The sequence below is a fragment of the Melozone crissalis genome, unplaced genomic scaffold, assembly GCF_028551555.1.
Source record: "Melozone crissalis strain CALT ecotype California unplaced genomic scaffold, PUWL_Pcris_2 ptg000013l_1, whole genome shotgun sequence".
Lineage (NCBI taxonomy): Eukaryota > Metazoa > Chordata > Aves > Passeriformes > Passerellidae > Melozone > Melozone crissalis.
Genome location: NW_026535791.1, coordinates 51,762,442 through 51,779,158, shown reverse-complemented (window position 1 = coordinate 51,779,158; position 16,717 = coordinate 51,762,442). Strand labels below are relative to the sequence as shown.

Here is a 16,717-nt window from a genome sequence, read left to right as displayed (position 1 = left end):
CTTCAAAATTTATCAATTTCACTGGGATTTTAATCAAAAGTGACATGTTTGCAAAGTGTATATCCCTTTCAAAGCCTGGATTTTTGTAATGGAAAAGCATTCTGATTCATTACATGCAGTCAGATCTAGACAAAGGAGTACCTCCAAGAAAGTATAGTAATATTATGTAGCATTAAGATGTATAAAATTCCATTTCTTTACCAATAAGTTACAATTAATTTAATAAGTCCATAATAAACCTTGAATTTTGTACTTTATTGGACTTTGTATTACTTAAGTTTCCTCCCTAGATATTTTTATCTGGTACATCAAAGAGCCCTTTAATATCCAACATTTTCTGTCTTTGAAGGTACTCAGTGCTTCAGTCAGGTCTCCTCTTGAACTACTTTCCAGTACTGAAAACTGATCCAGTTCTTGGAAGTCTCTTTGCTACATGACTTTCTGTTCAAAATGAAAATTTATCTCAGATTGATGAAAATAATTTCTGTCAATGTCTCTTTCTGTGAGTTACGCCTTAAGAAGCGTAAGTTGTATGACACATACTGAAAACATATTTTCCTCCTTTCAATGACCCAGTTCAGTTGCAGGGGAAGCTTTTCATTCCTTTGGCATTGATTTTCAGTGAGGCATCCAAAGAACAGACAAGAAGCAAAATTTGGGTTTTAGGCATCACTTGTTATTAACCAAGGTCATGTCTAACAATATACAAGATTTTGAGTGATTTGCCTTCTTGTTTTCTTCACCCTGATCAGAATCCCAAGCTTCCAGTTTGGATATCAAAGATTTGAGAGTCAAAGGAAAACTGACAATTTCTACAAAGTCATCAACCAGGCCAACATTAGAGTAACTTTACTTCTGCTGATTTTTCTAGGTATAAAGATTTGGCTGATACAGCAGCAGGAGACAAGAAGAAGTTGAGTGCCAAGGAGAGATGTCGTCTTGTTCTTCAGCAGTGTAAATTGCAAGGCTGGCAGGTTTGTGATCTACAAAGCAATTAAAATATCATTCTTTAAACAAGCTAGCTGAGTCATTTCCATTGGTGGCAAGCCACCACATACTTTGCAGTGGTGTATTTTTTGCCATTTAATATATGCTTGGGTAAATTATCAAACTGATTTTCAGAGTTCTATGAGTAGCTGTGATCATTGTGTCAAAAAAATCAGTGTATTCTTGTGGGAAGAAAAAGATTCAATTAACCATGCACACTATGTAATTTTTTTTCAAGATTTTTGAAGGTATTTGATATATATATTTTAGTGGTTGAATGGTTCCTGAATAACCTTACATATTTTATTCCTTTCAAATCCTATGCTAAATGCTCTATCGACTATCACAACAGGGCAGACTGAAAACAGCTAATTAGGATTTCCCAGGTAGTCAGTCAGTGCATTTGTAGGTGCCAGCATGCTGATCCACAGGTCCACCAGAGAACCTGAGGCTGCCATACGTCAAGTAAATTTTTTTTAAAAAAAGTAACAAGCCCTAAACAGGAAACTGTCAACTCCCTATCCTTTCTCCTTATTCTACTTACATTGTATAAGTCTCAACAGTATGAAGACTGCGAGGTGGATGTCTGTATTTGTCCAGAGTACTCAGTTATCTGCTTTGGATAGCTTTGTAATTGAGTAGGACTGATTTCTTTAATATGTGCTTTTTAAAAAGAAAAATGTGTTTCTTTGCATAGTATAGAATCTATTGAATAGAAATGAAGCTTTCGGAGGCTTCACATACAGAGCATTCCTGCAGGCAGTGTGAGCTGCAGATTCAGGCCTTTTTCCAGCCTAGCTGGACTGAAATATGTTACACAAGAGAGCATCCAGACCAATTTCAGGGACAGCTGTGAAGTTAAGGGATTGGACAGTGGTTAGGGCACTCCTATAGGCCTCTTCAGTTTAAAGGATGAGGTTTTCTAATTAATGTATGACCTCTGAGTATTAAGATGCCCAGAAAAGTTTCTGCAAGCTGTTTATAAAGGCCAAGGACTAAGTCAGAATGTGTGCTATGGATATTTCTCAGTGTCCCAGATTCCTTAGTATCAACAGGAACAAAAATAGGCCCCCACTAGGCTGGAAGCATACATGCATGATCACCTGCACTCAGACATATAAGAAAATTTTTCTTTAATCAAAATACTGTTTAAAGCCTCAGTTTAGTCACCAAGCAAAGTGGAAGGCACATATAGCTCCCCTCTCCCCCAATAGAAAAGACCAAAAGACTGGAAAAGATAACAATATTAAACTGGACTTGCTTTTCCTACCCAGGTTTTGTAAGTTTGCTTTGATATATGTTCTGCATCATTGCCACAAGGTTCCCTATTAAAAAAACCCCAATCATTAATAACAAGAAACTGTACCTTCACTTACAAGTACCTGGAAATGAGAGAACCCCACATTTTTAGAACTTATGTGTGGTTACAAGCTTGACATTGGACAAAAGCTGTGCAACAGTAATTGCACCGTGTGCTCCAGTCAAGAAACACAGGGCAGGATGCCTATCAAGTTTATTTCCCTGGAGAAGAACCATTGTTACAGCCCAGGAAAAAAGCAGCTTGTCATCAGTGAAAGCCTAGAACTCAAGATTAGTGGTTCTGTAGTGATAGGCATTTGTTAACAGGACTGAAACCTAGGAAGACAAAAAATTTAAAAGGAAATTGCAAAACCTTCCATCATGCAGAGGACTGAAGCTTGTGATCTCAAACAGATTTTAGAAGTTCTGAATCCAGCATTTCAGAATCTCATTAACTCCAGGAGAAGTCAGGTGTGCAAAACTACAGCGGTGCATCATGCATTATCCCTCAGACCAGAAAGGCACAAAACTCTTCAGAGACACTGATAAGTTAAATGGAATAGGAGAGTTTGGGGGTGAGAGCAATACCATTGTCACTCAGTGACTAAGCACCACATGGCAACAGACTAAGCTGCAAGGAATGAGGTTTAAAAAAATGGGTGACCTTCTCCATACACCTTTTTCAAGGCACCGAGAGGTATAAAAACAAATGGAAAGATGAAAAGTGTAGAAGAAAGTTTAAAAAGAAAATTCACTCCAAGTCAAATGTTTTAAATGTCCAGTGAATAACAGCTTGGTACCAACCTATTTTGTATAGGTGATGCAAAATCACATACCCAACTATCAGCAGTAGTGACTAATGTCTGTGTCACATAATCTCTCTCTCAATTATCTTTTTGATTCATTTGACTAATCATGAAAGTTGAACTTTAAATAACAATCTAAATGAAGAAGCTTACACAATCTGCATTTGTCATGGGTACTCTCCTCTATGTTTTTACAGTAGAGGACTCTGAAAAAAGGAAAATATTTAAAAGGTAGAAAGAGGGAGGAGGAAAGGAAAGAAAAAAAGAAATTAGGAAGCAAGGATGATGTCAGGCAGCAAAGCCAGAAGAAATGAGTCATCTGTAGTGCATTACTAAAAATCATCCAAAAAAGCAGGTGGTTACACATGCAGTTTATTCAGCCACTGTTGCCTGCAGTAACTACTTCAAATGAGTCACTGCTGGAACTGAAAATCTATTTGTTGCAGGAGTTCATGAATATATCAAAAATTGTCTTCCCCAAAATGTTACATGCACTTCCCTGAAGAGCTGTTGCAAATCCAGGTAAAAAAATGAACAAAAAAGATAACTAAAATACCCACATCAAGGATGACGATATTTAGGAGAAAACAACACAGATCAGAAATCAAACTCCACCTCATATGTCGTCATCAGTAGATGAAGTTTCCAATAGGCTCAAAAGCAGAGGGGGGAAAAATAAAGATCTGGACTTTTTATCTGAGTGAATCTGGATGATGCTTTAAGCTTTCTTCTGATAATGTACCTCACCATCCCATTTTGAAAAAGGTGATATTAACCTGGGGGATGGAAAAGTGTTCTAAATTAAAATCCCTGAAAATGAGTAAAGAGCATGGTATCTTTGTATTTATTTCCTGCCTCACAATTTCTCTGTTCCTTCTTACACAAGCTGTGTTTGAAGAGCGTTTTATTAACACACAAAGCAACAAAGCTCAGACCTTACTCACAGAACATGTTCTTTATTCTCTTGTAAATACTGCAGGCTGTTTTCAAGTAGACAAAAAATGCAGAACATCCAATACTAGGGTCCAATTTTGGTTTATTTTCTACTGTTTAGCAGAGCATAAGAGCAAACACTATTAGTTGGCCAATATCTTGTGCTTGCTTCACCAGCCTATGTGTTAGAAGCAAGTATTTATTAACAAAGAATAATTAGGGCTGGAAAGGATCTCCAAGATTGCTGAGTTCAACCTTTGACTGAACACCACCACATCAAAGAGACCATAGCACTAAGCGCCATGTGAAATTGTTCCTTGAACACTGCCAGGGGTGGTGACCTCAACATCTCCCTAAGCAACCTGTTCCAATACTTCATCACCCTTACAGTGGAAAAATTAATGTCCAATCTGAACCTCCTCTAGCACAGCTTGAGGCCATTTCCTCTTGTCCTTTCACCAGTTGTCTGGGGGAGAGGCAGACCCTCACCTTGCTACAACCTCCTGTCATTGTAGCTGTAGAGTGATAAGGTCCTCCCTGAGCCTCCTTTTTTCCAGGCTAAACAATGAAAGCTCTCTCAGCTGCTCATTCAGACCTTTCACCAGCTCCACTGGCCCTCTCTGGGATGGGCATGCTCCAGAACCTCAATTTCTCTGTTGGAGTCAGAGTGCCAGAACTCGAGGTGTGGCTTCACCAGTGCTGAGTAAAGGGGATGATCACTTCCCTGGCCTTGCTGGCTGCACTATTGCTCATACAGGCTGCCATTGGCCTTCCTGGCCATCTGGGCACTGCTGGCCCATGTTCAACCAGCTGTCAACCAGCATCCCCAGGATCTTTTTGCTGGGCTGCTTTCCAGCCATTCTGACCCAAGCCTGAAAGGCTGTCTGGGGTTGTTGTGGGCAAGGTGTGCCTGACACTTGGCTTTATTGAATGTAATACCATTGGTCTTGGCCCATTGATCCAGCCTGTAGAAGGCTCTGCAGAGCCTTCCAGCCTCCTAGTAGATCAACACTCCAACCCACCTTGTTGTTGTCTGCAGACTTTCTGGGGGTAACTCAATCCAAACCATTGATAAAAATGTTAAACAGGACTGGTCTCAATACTGCGCCTTGGGGAACCCCACTAGTGACTGGCCAGCAACTGGATATGGAACCAGCCACATTCACCACCACACTTTGGACCCAGCCATCCAGCCAGTTTTTGACCCAACAGAAAGTGCACCTGTCCAAGCCATGACCTGACAGCTTTTCCAGGAGAATGTTGTGGGAGACAGTATCAAAGGTTTTACTGAAGTCCAGGTAGACAAACAGCATTTCCTTCGTCCACTAGACAGGTCACCTGGTCATAAAAGGAGATCAAGTTGGTCAGGCAGGACCTGCCTTTTCTAAATCCCTGCTGGCTGCTGATCCCTTGCTTGTCTTGTAAGTGCTGCATGGTGGCACTCAAGATGATCAGTTCCATAATTTTCCCTGGCACTGAGGTCAGGCTGACAGGCCTGTAGTTTCCCAAATCATCCTTCAGGTCCTTCTTGCAGATGGGCATCACACTGGGCAAGCTCCCACTGTCTGGACAGTTATCATCGGTCTGTTTAGCCGATAAATCATGGAGAACATTTTAGCAAACTCTTCCAGCAGCTCCTTCAGTACCCCTAGATGAACCCCATCCAGTGCCCTCTGAGAATCTGAGTGGGACAATAGATCACTATTTTTTCTTGGGTTACAGGGAGTCTGTTCTGTTCCCTGGCTCTGTCTTCCAGCTCAGGAGGCTGCTTGCCTTGAAAATACCTAGTTTTTCTGCTGAAGACTGAGGCAAGGAAGGCATTAAATACCTCTGCCTTTTCCTCTTTACATCCAAAAAAGGATGGAGATTTTCCTTGGGCCTGTTTTCCTTGCTAATGTATTTATAGAAACGATTTTTATTATCATTCCCAGTGTGGTCAGATTGAGTTCCAGCTGAGTTTTTGCTTTCTACGTGACCTACTGACATCCTTGTACTCTTCCTAAGTTACCTGGCCCTTCTTCCAAAGGTTGTAAACTCTCTTTTTTTCCCTGAGTTCCAGTGAAAGCTCCTTATTCAGCCAGGCTGGTCTTCCCTGCTGACTTGTCTTTTGTCACGTAGGGACGGAAGTGTTGATAGCTTTATGAAATGTTGCTGTTCCTTGGGTAAACTGAGCTGGAGATAACTAAACTAGGACAATAAAATAGTGGTTTCATTGAAGCTGACATACCATGCAGTTTCAGTCATGCACTTAAGTACTGGAATTATGAAAGTGCAGAGCTACTAATGAAAGGCAATTTTTGCATCTTGACTCTGTGTGCAGTCTTGATAAGGTATTCTTTCAGCTTCAATATATACTTGATCACTACAAGCTTAGCTACTTGCTGTGACTTTTAAGCACATCTGATGTAAGAGAAAATTAGATTGCTAAATCAAAACAAACCATTTCTACTCCAGGCAGAGAGAAACTAATAGACTTATTTATCCCCTGGAGAAGTCAGTGAGGTGATGGCATGACTTAATTTGCAAACATTATCATGCTTTGGGAAAAGTATGGGCACAAACAGTCCTTGGCTCTTTTAACTGACATAAGGAAACTTTCATTTGTTTGGATTATCATTCCTCACACTGTTAAGCTGCAAATATAAATTCAATAAAAAAGAGTTAGCTGTTAGCTCATAGCTTACTGAGCTTTCTCATCAAAACGTGTAGCTTTACATTTTGTTTATCTAAGATCAGTAGTCTGTAATTAACCCTTCTGAGTTACTTCAGATGGAGCTTGCTGAAATGCAAACTAGTACCATACCAGAAGAAAAAGAAAACATCCATTTAATTTGCTTTTACTATAAAGTGCATCTGCTAAATACAAGCACTGCAAAGGTCAGACTTCACTGAAATTGAATATTTTAGCCATTGACTGCTAGAAATGCTTATCTGGTTAAAAGATAGCAATCCTTAAAAACTTATAATAAAAGCTTTGTGTTTGTTTATCTTTCCAATATTTAGCCTGCTTCCTCTAACCCACAACGATTCCTTCTTATCAGGAGCTTTGAGATCACTAATTTGTCAAAGACTGAGTCTTAAGTTTCAAATGGGATGATCCAAAGACTCCCCAGGTATGAAATAAGCAGTACAGGAGAGCTGGTTGGAAGGTTTTAATGAAGCTCCAAATGAGGTAACTGCTTGAGATAGATGCTGTGGTGGTGCCAGTTCACACTTTCACAACTACAAATGTTGCTGAAGCTGTTTCAGGAGCCAGCAGTGTCTGCGGAGATATTATCTTTGCCAGTGAGGAGCTGTATTATCAAACTTGCAGTCAGGAGTGTTAAGACAGAGAATAAGTCCTCAATATAGAGAAATCCTAGAAGTCCATTTAGAGATTTTAAATTCTTCTAACACTTCTAGAACTGCAAAGGGAAAACAAGTCTGATCCACAGCTCTTACCAGTCAGAGAAAAAATCATATTTTATTGCTGTTGTATGGGTGTTTCATTTATTGGATTTGATAGATCTGTCCTTAAGTACTGTTAAATTTCAATGTACCAGTATATAATATTAGCATACTGTGATCCTTTTTGGGAAAAAATATATATTTATGATTAAATAGCAGAATGTAGAACATAAGTGGCATATGATTAAATCAGAGGAATGAGCAGAAGTGTATGAAATCATGCATATGTAAATTTCATGCTTAGTTTTAAATTATTTTTTAAACAGAATTTTTTATTTTGGCTTAAAATTAAAGTGGTCATGCTACACAAATTGCTTTCTACCTGATACGCTGAAGTACTGGAGTACTTTGCAACCAATCTAATATATAAGAAATTCTTAACTTTTTTATTTCCCTCAAGTAAGAAAACTTTAGGCTTCATAAATTCTATAACAGTTCATTCATTTGTTATTTAGTAATTTTAACTCAAGTCAGTTTCCTGTTTGTTCTGAATATCTTACTTTGAAAGTCAATTTTCTTTTAGGCAATTAAAAACCAAAATTCTGGGAGTGGGGGGTGGAGGGGGGAGGGTGTGGGGTCATACTAACAGAAATTATTAAAACCTAAGCATCTATTTTTCCCTCATACTTTGGATTATTAAAGTGATATTGTCCCATTATATTTTTGTTTCATCTTGTCACTCCATTATATACTGGAAATAATTTGCTGGTTGCAGAAACCACCAGAGAGTGACTTTCTACCTCACCAATATTACCAAAAGACTGGTCTGGGCCAGACACTGCCCCCAAATTTACTCAGTGACTTTGTGCCACACTGGTCAAACTCATGATTCCCTTCAGCCAGAGAATAGGACAGATGGTTGATTTTGAGCTCAAAATGCTCACAAGATCTCACTCTTTTAAGACTAAACATGGTTTTGTTGTTTTTAGTTCCTATTTCTATGAAAAAAAATTTTAGTTCATATTTCTATGAAAAATTATTTTTCTTCCTGTGGAATATATTCCTCCCTCTGTTTATCTATCTTTCAGGTCTTTCTTAGGATCACTAGTCTTGCTAACTCAATTTTCTTTATGCTATCTTTTTCATCTCAGATCTGGATTCCATGTCTTCCTCTTCCTCTCTCCCCTTGCACTTCTACTTTTTGACACTTTTCTAGATACTTTGCTTCATATTTGGTCGCACTCTTCATCCCTTATTTGTCTGCGATTTGTTTTCCGGTCTCCTGCCTCAGGGTTTGCTCTCTGTGCCACCGCTCTCCCTGTCACCTGTATCCTGTACTTCTCATTCATGCCAAGAGACCCTTTCCCATTGTTTATTCTGAGTTGTGAATGAGTGGTTTGGCTCAGGTTAGCAGTGAGATCATGGAGCAGGCCTGGGGAAGGGGTGTGGAGGAGGGTGTACCACCACATTTTGGTGCTGTGTCTGTTTTTAAAATTCTGAAAACTGGAATAATAAGTCTGGTAAATACCAAGATCCCATGGGATAAAACTGGGGTAGGGTTTCCCCTACTGAGTGTTTCTTACATGTATCTTACATTTCCTAATCGCTTCTTTGCTGTTCTCTAAGGCAGTTCCTCATGTTGCCTCACAGGTATGAAGAGCTGTGAGGTTTGTACAGTTTAGGGAAAAGGAGTGACCATTATTCTGCCCTTTCCCAGAGACCTGAATGACAGTTTTTCTGCCTCAACTCCAGCTCCTGACAAGAACGTATATAAATGCCTGATGTCACTTGCTTGAATACCAGATTACTCACATACTTTGTATTAAGGTCACAAATGAAGTATGCTAAAATGTAGGTTTATTCAGTATGTACCACAGTGCATTGTTACTAGTTTATGAAGAAGGACTATTAAAATATATGAAACAAAGCAGAGAGAGTAAACCTTTAAAAAAAAAATTTCAGTCCTTAAAAATCAGTGCCCTGTGTTTGTCATAATAATATCTTTGTAGACATGTACACTGCAAGAAGACACATTTTACAATAGTATTAAGGCTTTTTTCTAAATTTCATTAATGATCTGTGAAAATGTGTGTCATTGTGTAAAATATCATTAGACTATAGTTCTCTGTCTTTTGTAGGTAGCTATTTTGAAAGTACTGCCAGAAACACACAGCACTCCCACAAATTGCCTTTTTTAAACTAAAGAACAGCTTTACAGATTCCCTTGACACCTATTAAGTATGAGCTAATACTGCCTCCATGCCACCTACACACGATCTCAGCATCCATTCCATAGTTTTGAATGTCTGTACTTCTACATCCTACACCTTTTCTATAAAATTAAAAAATAAGAAATAAAAAAATATTTTAAAAATAAATAAAAATAAGAAGAAAGAGAAAGAACAGTTCCCTCCCAAAAAAAAACCAGCTGGCCCATAGCAGCAATTGAAGCTTTGGTAGCCATCAACAACAATTTTACGTAGTCTTTAAAAAATGTATCATTTTGAAAAACAACATTTTAAACCTTAATGCTTTCCTAATTAAAATAACTATGACTGTAATTCACAGATGGTTTACTTTTACAGGAGTCTGAATGACATTAAAATTTCAGACTCAGATAAGAGCACTTTGTAGTCCAGAAAAAATACTGAAAAGTGAGTATTTTAGTGGAAGAACATTTGAACCATTTTTCCCCTAGGCAAGCAGGAAACATTTTGTGATTAAAGAAGAGACCAGAATGAAGACAGGTGGCAACCTCAAAAGCTGTTTTGATATGTGACATGTGAAATTCCAACATTTTTCAGCATTATTGCTTTCACTGAACACCAGAACAATAAAAAGGGCAGTGAGACTATCTTGTTCTCTTGCCCAGCCTTAGAGGCTCTCAGATTTAATTCAAAGACTAAGCAACAGAGGTTTCTATCTGTACTAACATAATCAAACATGTAATAGTAGTTTCTGCTTTACATGCTTCTGTCTAGAGCTCTGCTCTCTGTAGGCCTGTCATATGATGTAAAAATCTATAAATAGCTTTTATCTGAATGTAAAAATGGATTTGTATTGACATTTTGTATTTCTTCATTCACTTAAAAATTGTAGCAGGCTCCTACTAATGAAGTTCATAGCATAAGTGATGCCACAATAACTCCATTTATATTGTTCCTAGGGTGTAGGGTGAAAGGAAAGAGCAATAAGGCTTTGCATGTCCCCTGGATAGCTTTGCAGTGTCAGACACTTGTAGCTAAACCAACATAAGCTTCAGCAATTGTCTTGACTGCGATTTTGCGACTGCATACTGCACAATAAATTGCAACTCAGTTAGTTAAGTTACACTTTTCAAATATAGCTAAATGTGAGCAACCAGTGTGTCAATAACGAGACTAATTGAGAATGGGGTTGGTAATTTTGCCACGGGCACTACTAGAGCTTCTTAAAGCTTAATAAGCTCTTAATAAGAGCTTTTTTAAGGTTTTAAAGAGTAACTTTTCATGTCCTTTTCTACTGTCAGAGTATCAGTATTGCTCTAGTAAGGGAAGCAACTAGAACTCTAAGCAATTAAGGACAAAAGACAGAAATAAGGAAAAATTGGATGATTTGGCATAGGCCTGAGACAGGACAAAAAAACATGTGTGATGTAGAGGCTTTGTGGAAAGGTGGAGTATAAAGAGAAAATTTAATCAGAGTAGAGGAATATAATTTTATTATTTGTTCTCAGGCTTTGTCTGAGAGCTGCTCAGATGGAATGGTAATTATAATAACCACACAATAATTTAATTACAGTTAACTATATGAATAATAATTCAGTTATTTTTTACAGAGAATTCTTTATTCAAGGCATTGTAAGCAAGACTATGAAGGTATTAGTAGCCAAAACTAGTGATAATTCAAGTTCAGAATGTGGTTTGACAAGATGGATTGGAAAAAACCTGTTCAATAAGCAAAGAGTTAAGATAACCAGGTGAATAGAGAATTTTGAAAGCTGAGGAAGAAAAGTAAAAAAATTTTATTGGAAGTCAGGAAAATGAAGATGAGAATGTGGCCCTAAGAGCAGCGTGTGAGTGCACAATTGGATCTCAGGGAGATTGCCTCAGATTAACCACACCACAAAGAGAGCCTCTTCCCTATTTCTGACTTTATAATGTACTTTATAAAGTAACATGTCATTTTTGTCATCTACTTCCACACACTTTGTGATAATTCAAAAGGGACTATTTTATAGGGAATAGAGGGACTAATGAAAAAAAAATTAGGAAGCATTCTAGTTTTACAATTTGAGTGCATCTGATTTTAATTAAAAGACTAAGAACTGCACCATCATTGTTAGCTCAAATTTCAGGATTAAAGACTTTTTAAAACTTTTGATTCAAATAAGTTGCTCTCTACAGTAGAGAGAGGTGAAGCCAAGGGACAAAACTTTGCCGCAATAATTTCTGATTTAGTTAATGGAGTTTAGCGGTGAAATATATATCCTGGCTTTCTGTCATCAAACCCTACAAGGATGTACATCTAACAGTGTTTGGATTAAAAAAAATTTGGAAGGGTGTGCAATTAACCTTTCAGATACCTGTCTCCCAGATCTAAAGTAAAAAAACACCAGTGGAACAGGATGGCTCAGTAAGAAGAGAGTGAGCTTGTAAGCTGGAGACAAACAAGAGTTGGAAAGAATTTCTGTAATTTTAGCCAGACTTGTATGAATTAATCAGTATGCCTATTAGCCATAAAAAAATTAATAGTTACGCAAAAGCTAGAATCTTTGAGGGTAGCACAGTTTTCTGGCACTGCTGCTTTTATTTTTATGAAGTCTAGAAAGTTACTTCTGCAAAATTCCTGAGAAAAATGATTGGCTTATTGATTGGGGGTTTTTTCCAGTTACTTGCCGGTTTTAGAGTTGTTAGGTTGTGTGTGGTTTTTAAAGTCTATTAGAAAGGAATGCTTTTGAAGATGATACAAAGAATTTTATAGGACTGTTCCGGCTTGCTCAGAAGGTATCAAAAGAAAGGTGTTTTCTTTTGGTCTAACTAGATAAACTTGCCTCTAGAGGAGTGAGAACATCTAATGATTGTTATTTCAAGAACTAGATGATTAAACCAAGATACTACACAACACCAGAATCAATACTTAGGAGATTATTTTTCACAAATCAGTCACTCTGTCTCTTACTTTGATCCTGAAAGGAGACCCAAAGCACAGCTTCAGTAAGCAAGGCTGGGAACTAGGATTCATAACTTTACTGGATATTAGGAGTCATTGTCACTAATGACAGTGAGTTTCTCCCATCCTCCAACTTCATTTAAGTTCTTCCTGTTCCACATATGGCAGCTATCTCACCGTTTTCTGTTCTACATGGGTTTGACTTGTCACCTTTCCCCATGCACACAGCCTTCTGCTTTATAAGACCTAAACCTTATTTTCTATTATGTTGTCTAACACATTAAATTCAGAATGCTTTTTTCCCCAACTTGTATTTAACTTGAAGATTGTACTATTTGTTCTGGATATTTTTGGAACTGAAGTGGAACTATCTGTCTGACAGCTTGTTCATCCTTTACAAATACATCTTTTTTTCAACCAAGTGATGACTGCATTTCTGTTACAGAATTGGCATTGTACTGTTCCTAAATTGCAGATATTATTTCAACCCTTTGCTGGATTGTTAACGTACAATCTCTATTTACCTGTCATTGTTTTGGCCTTATTTGTTGATGATTTCTCTGCTGTTTGTATTCTAGATAGGAGTTCGAAAAGTGTTTCTTAAGTACTGGCAAGCTGACCATCTCAACGATTTGTGCCTTCAGCTTCAGAAGAAAATTATAACCTGCCAAAAAGGTAACAATTACAGAACAAGTACTCCTGAGCTGTTGCCTTGTACATGGAGCAGAACATTGCATAGCAAAGAGATTTTCTCCACCTTGAATAGTTGCTGTATTTTATACATTTCCCTACAGATATACACAGATTCTTGAGATATTAGCATTGCACTTTCTGTTGGTCAAACATAATTTTATAACAGTCTTGAATGTAATTAAAACTTGTAAGATCTTGAATATTTTTCTTTTTAGAGTAAGTTCAGTGATTTTTCAAGGCATTAATATCACTTTTACTTTCTTTTTCACATAAAATATGGTAACAGTGATACAAAATTGGAATAGTTTCAAATATATCAACACTAAAAACTAAAGCTAATACATGAGTGTGTTTAGTTATACTTATTTTTCCCCTTTTCTTACTCCTTTCTTATTTGACTGCTAGTTTTTTATTGTTTTATATTTTATGTTTATTTTTCCCCATTTGACTCCTGCATTTTTCCTAAGGTCACTGCACTTTTAAACATATTTTTAAAAGGAGGTACTATCCACTACCTCCTGATTTCCTGTTACTTATGCTCCATTTTCTATCAGTCTCAAATAACTGCTGAAAATATGAATATTGCTTTGTTTGAAGAAGCTTCCTTCACACCATTCATTATTTACCTAATTGGCTGATGTCTGCAACAATTCCAATTTTCACCTCTTTAAAGGAAATCAAAACTACAAAATCTTATCTTTTTTTTTTATCTGACACACAATATTGCAGACTTAAGAAATATAAACCCCTTTCATTTTAATTATCTGTTTGTCACTGTAAGCATGTAGTGAAAAAGAGAAAGTCAGGAGAAAATCTGAAGCAAGTGAAATCCAAATGGTAACAGTTCAGAAATGAACATGGAGAAGGACAGGTAACAGACGCCACAGTTCAGCTGAGTTTATACTTGGGTGTGATTTTTTACTGCAAATTACCCTATTGCACTAATGCATTTTGAAAAGCAGTAATAGTTTATGCTCTTTCCCTTGTTATGCTGACTTATAAAAGAAAGGAAATATTTACTTTCAGAATCCAATGTGCAAACAGAATGCTTCAATATAACCCTCCACCAAAACTTAAAACCTCGTCAGATATGTCCATGTTTTGCAGAAGTAAGAGAACAGATCACCAAAGTCTCCCTGAAGAATGAAGATAATAGGGCTTCTTGGCTCATTACAAAATATTTTTCTTTGTTTTGCTTCTATCCTCCTTCATGAGGGTAACTTGAAAATTAATTTCTGCCAAAAGTGTTTTTACAGCTAAGTCTCATCTGCATGCTTTTTATGATCTGGGAAACCTGGGAAAATCAGGAACTTGGATGGGTAAGGAGTAGTTAGACATCGACCTCGTGTCATTAGCTCATGAAAGAAGCTGCCTTTTGCAAACAAGTGCAATTGGAAACTTGTAGAATTTAGCATGCCAAAGGGCTCTGGCAAATTTAGAATAGAATAGAGTACCCGTACATTGTTCTTATATGATCCTAAAATTGGTATCCAAATACTTCACACTGACATAGTCATGCTTACTGAGTAATGGTGTCAGTCCCAATGCACTTCTGTCCCCTCACCCTTTACATGCAGGGGACTTTGGAAGCTATATGTCTCCTGAAAACATGTTAAATAGTAGCCAAACTAGTCAATAATCACAATATAACAAAAACTAAATCTGTTTAAAAACATCCAGAGGAGAGCTATGAATGGTGAAAGGCCCTGAGGGGAAGCTGTACAAGAAGTGGCTGAAGTCACTTGGGCTGTTTAGTCTGGAGAAGGGGAGGCTGGGAGAAGACCTCACAGCAGCCTACAGCTTTCTCATGAGGAGGAGTTGAGGACAGACACTGATCTCTGCTCACTGGTGGCAGGACCCAGGGGATCACAGTGAAATTTTGAGGCTTGTTGGGCACTGGAACAGGCTCCCCAGGGAAGTGGTCACAGCACCAAGCCTGACAGAGCTCAGGAAATGTTTGGACAATGCTATCAGGCACAGGGTGTGACACTCGGGGTGTCCTGTGCAGAGTTGGACTTTGATGATCCAAAGGCACTTTGTGGATGCCTTCCAATTCAGAATATTCTGATTCTATGATTCTAATTTCTGTATCAGGCTTTAAATGTAACATCATATACCTAGATAAGAGCTTAGATTTAAGGGAAAGCAAGTCTTGCTCAAATATCCTATTAATTCTTTTTACTTCAAGTCTAACTAGCAATCCCTTCTTCTAGGTTTGGGGGAAAAAAACCCAAAACAAAGCAACCATATAAGTCCTTCCTGGTATCCTGAAACTTATCTTACACAAGCAAAGAAAGGGGTCAAACTAAAGTGAAAGCATGTGTTGAAACACTTTTACTTAAAAATATACCTGTGAGTTTAGAGACTGTCATTTTTTTTCTGCAGGTATGAGAGCTACATATGATATATTTTGACCTGAATCACTGTGAAAATTGTTTGTATCCATAGGAAGGGCAATCGTGCTGAAAGTTCTTCCATTAATGTAGATGAGGATTTAACTTGAATACATTGTATAAACAGTAGTTAATAAATTCCTCACATAACCCAGATCCATTGTCTACTGGAATTTTGGTTATTCCAATCCTCATCCTTAGATGAACTCTAAAATACTAGATATTTTTCTGCCCTGGGGGTGCTAACCTCAATTATTTTAATTTGCATAATGAGAATTATTTTAGATCTACATAAATGAGGAGCAAATTCACAAGGCAATCATAGTACCCAGTACCCAACAGCAGTAGATGAAACTGAGCAGTAAAAGTCTAGGATCTGAGAGTTTCATTTCATAGCAGTTTTTTAGATTATAAAATTGCTCTGTTTAAACAAAACCTACATCTTTCAAACGTTCTCATAGAGAAAAAAGTGTGGAGAAATGTGTATTGTTTAATGAAAAACCCAAACTACTCAGTTCATGAAAATGTGTGCAAAAAAGGGATGTCTATCTGCCAACCCTTCCTAATAAAGCTTTGTTGAAGGTTTCTTCTTCATTTTAGTGAAAGTGCATAATTCAGAGTAGCTGTACAGTCTCTCAATGTTACAATTAGTTCTACTGGATCTCATTTTATTGGACCGTTCTAGCAGGCTACTGTAAACTGCTCATTCATGCCTGCTAACAATCCTGTCAGAGACCTGATCTCTTAATTTCTTTATTCTAACCAACCTTGGTGGTGTTAACAATCTTTTTTTTGGTTAGATTTTTTTTCTCAAGTTAAAAGCACAAACAGACACACAGACCTAACATTCAGATTTTTTTTCTAAAGTCACCCAGGATTTGATGCTTATTTTTGCTCTGCAGAAGATAGATTTAAAGAGAATATTTCAGGAAAAAGCATTTGTTTCATCTTAAGCTCTTTCAAAATTTTTATATTTGTGAGCAGTGAACTCTGATAATATTCTATGCATGTATTCATTCTTTTTGCAACAGTAACCCTTAGATTCAGACTCAGTAACATCTTTATTAT

General features: G+C 37.4%; 1 protein-coding gene across 4 annotated transcripts in view; it reads left to right on the top strand.

The window, feature by feature from the left end:
- The window catches only part of MYO16 (myosin XVI), a 361,146-nt gene that overhangs the window by 290,610 nt on the left and 53,819 nt on the right, over window positions 1-16,717 (top strand). For all 4 annotated transcript variants that reach the window (XM_054271508.1, XM_054271509.1, XM_054271511.1 and 1 more), the window contains exons 28-29: window positions 872-974; window positions 13,142-13,238. In XM_054271508.1, the coding sequence (XP_054127483.1) occupies window positions 872-974; window positions 13,142-13,238 (200 nt within the window). The remainder of the gene's footprint in view (window positions 1-871; window positions 975-13,141; window positions 13,239-16,717) is intronic.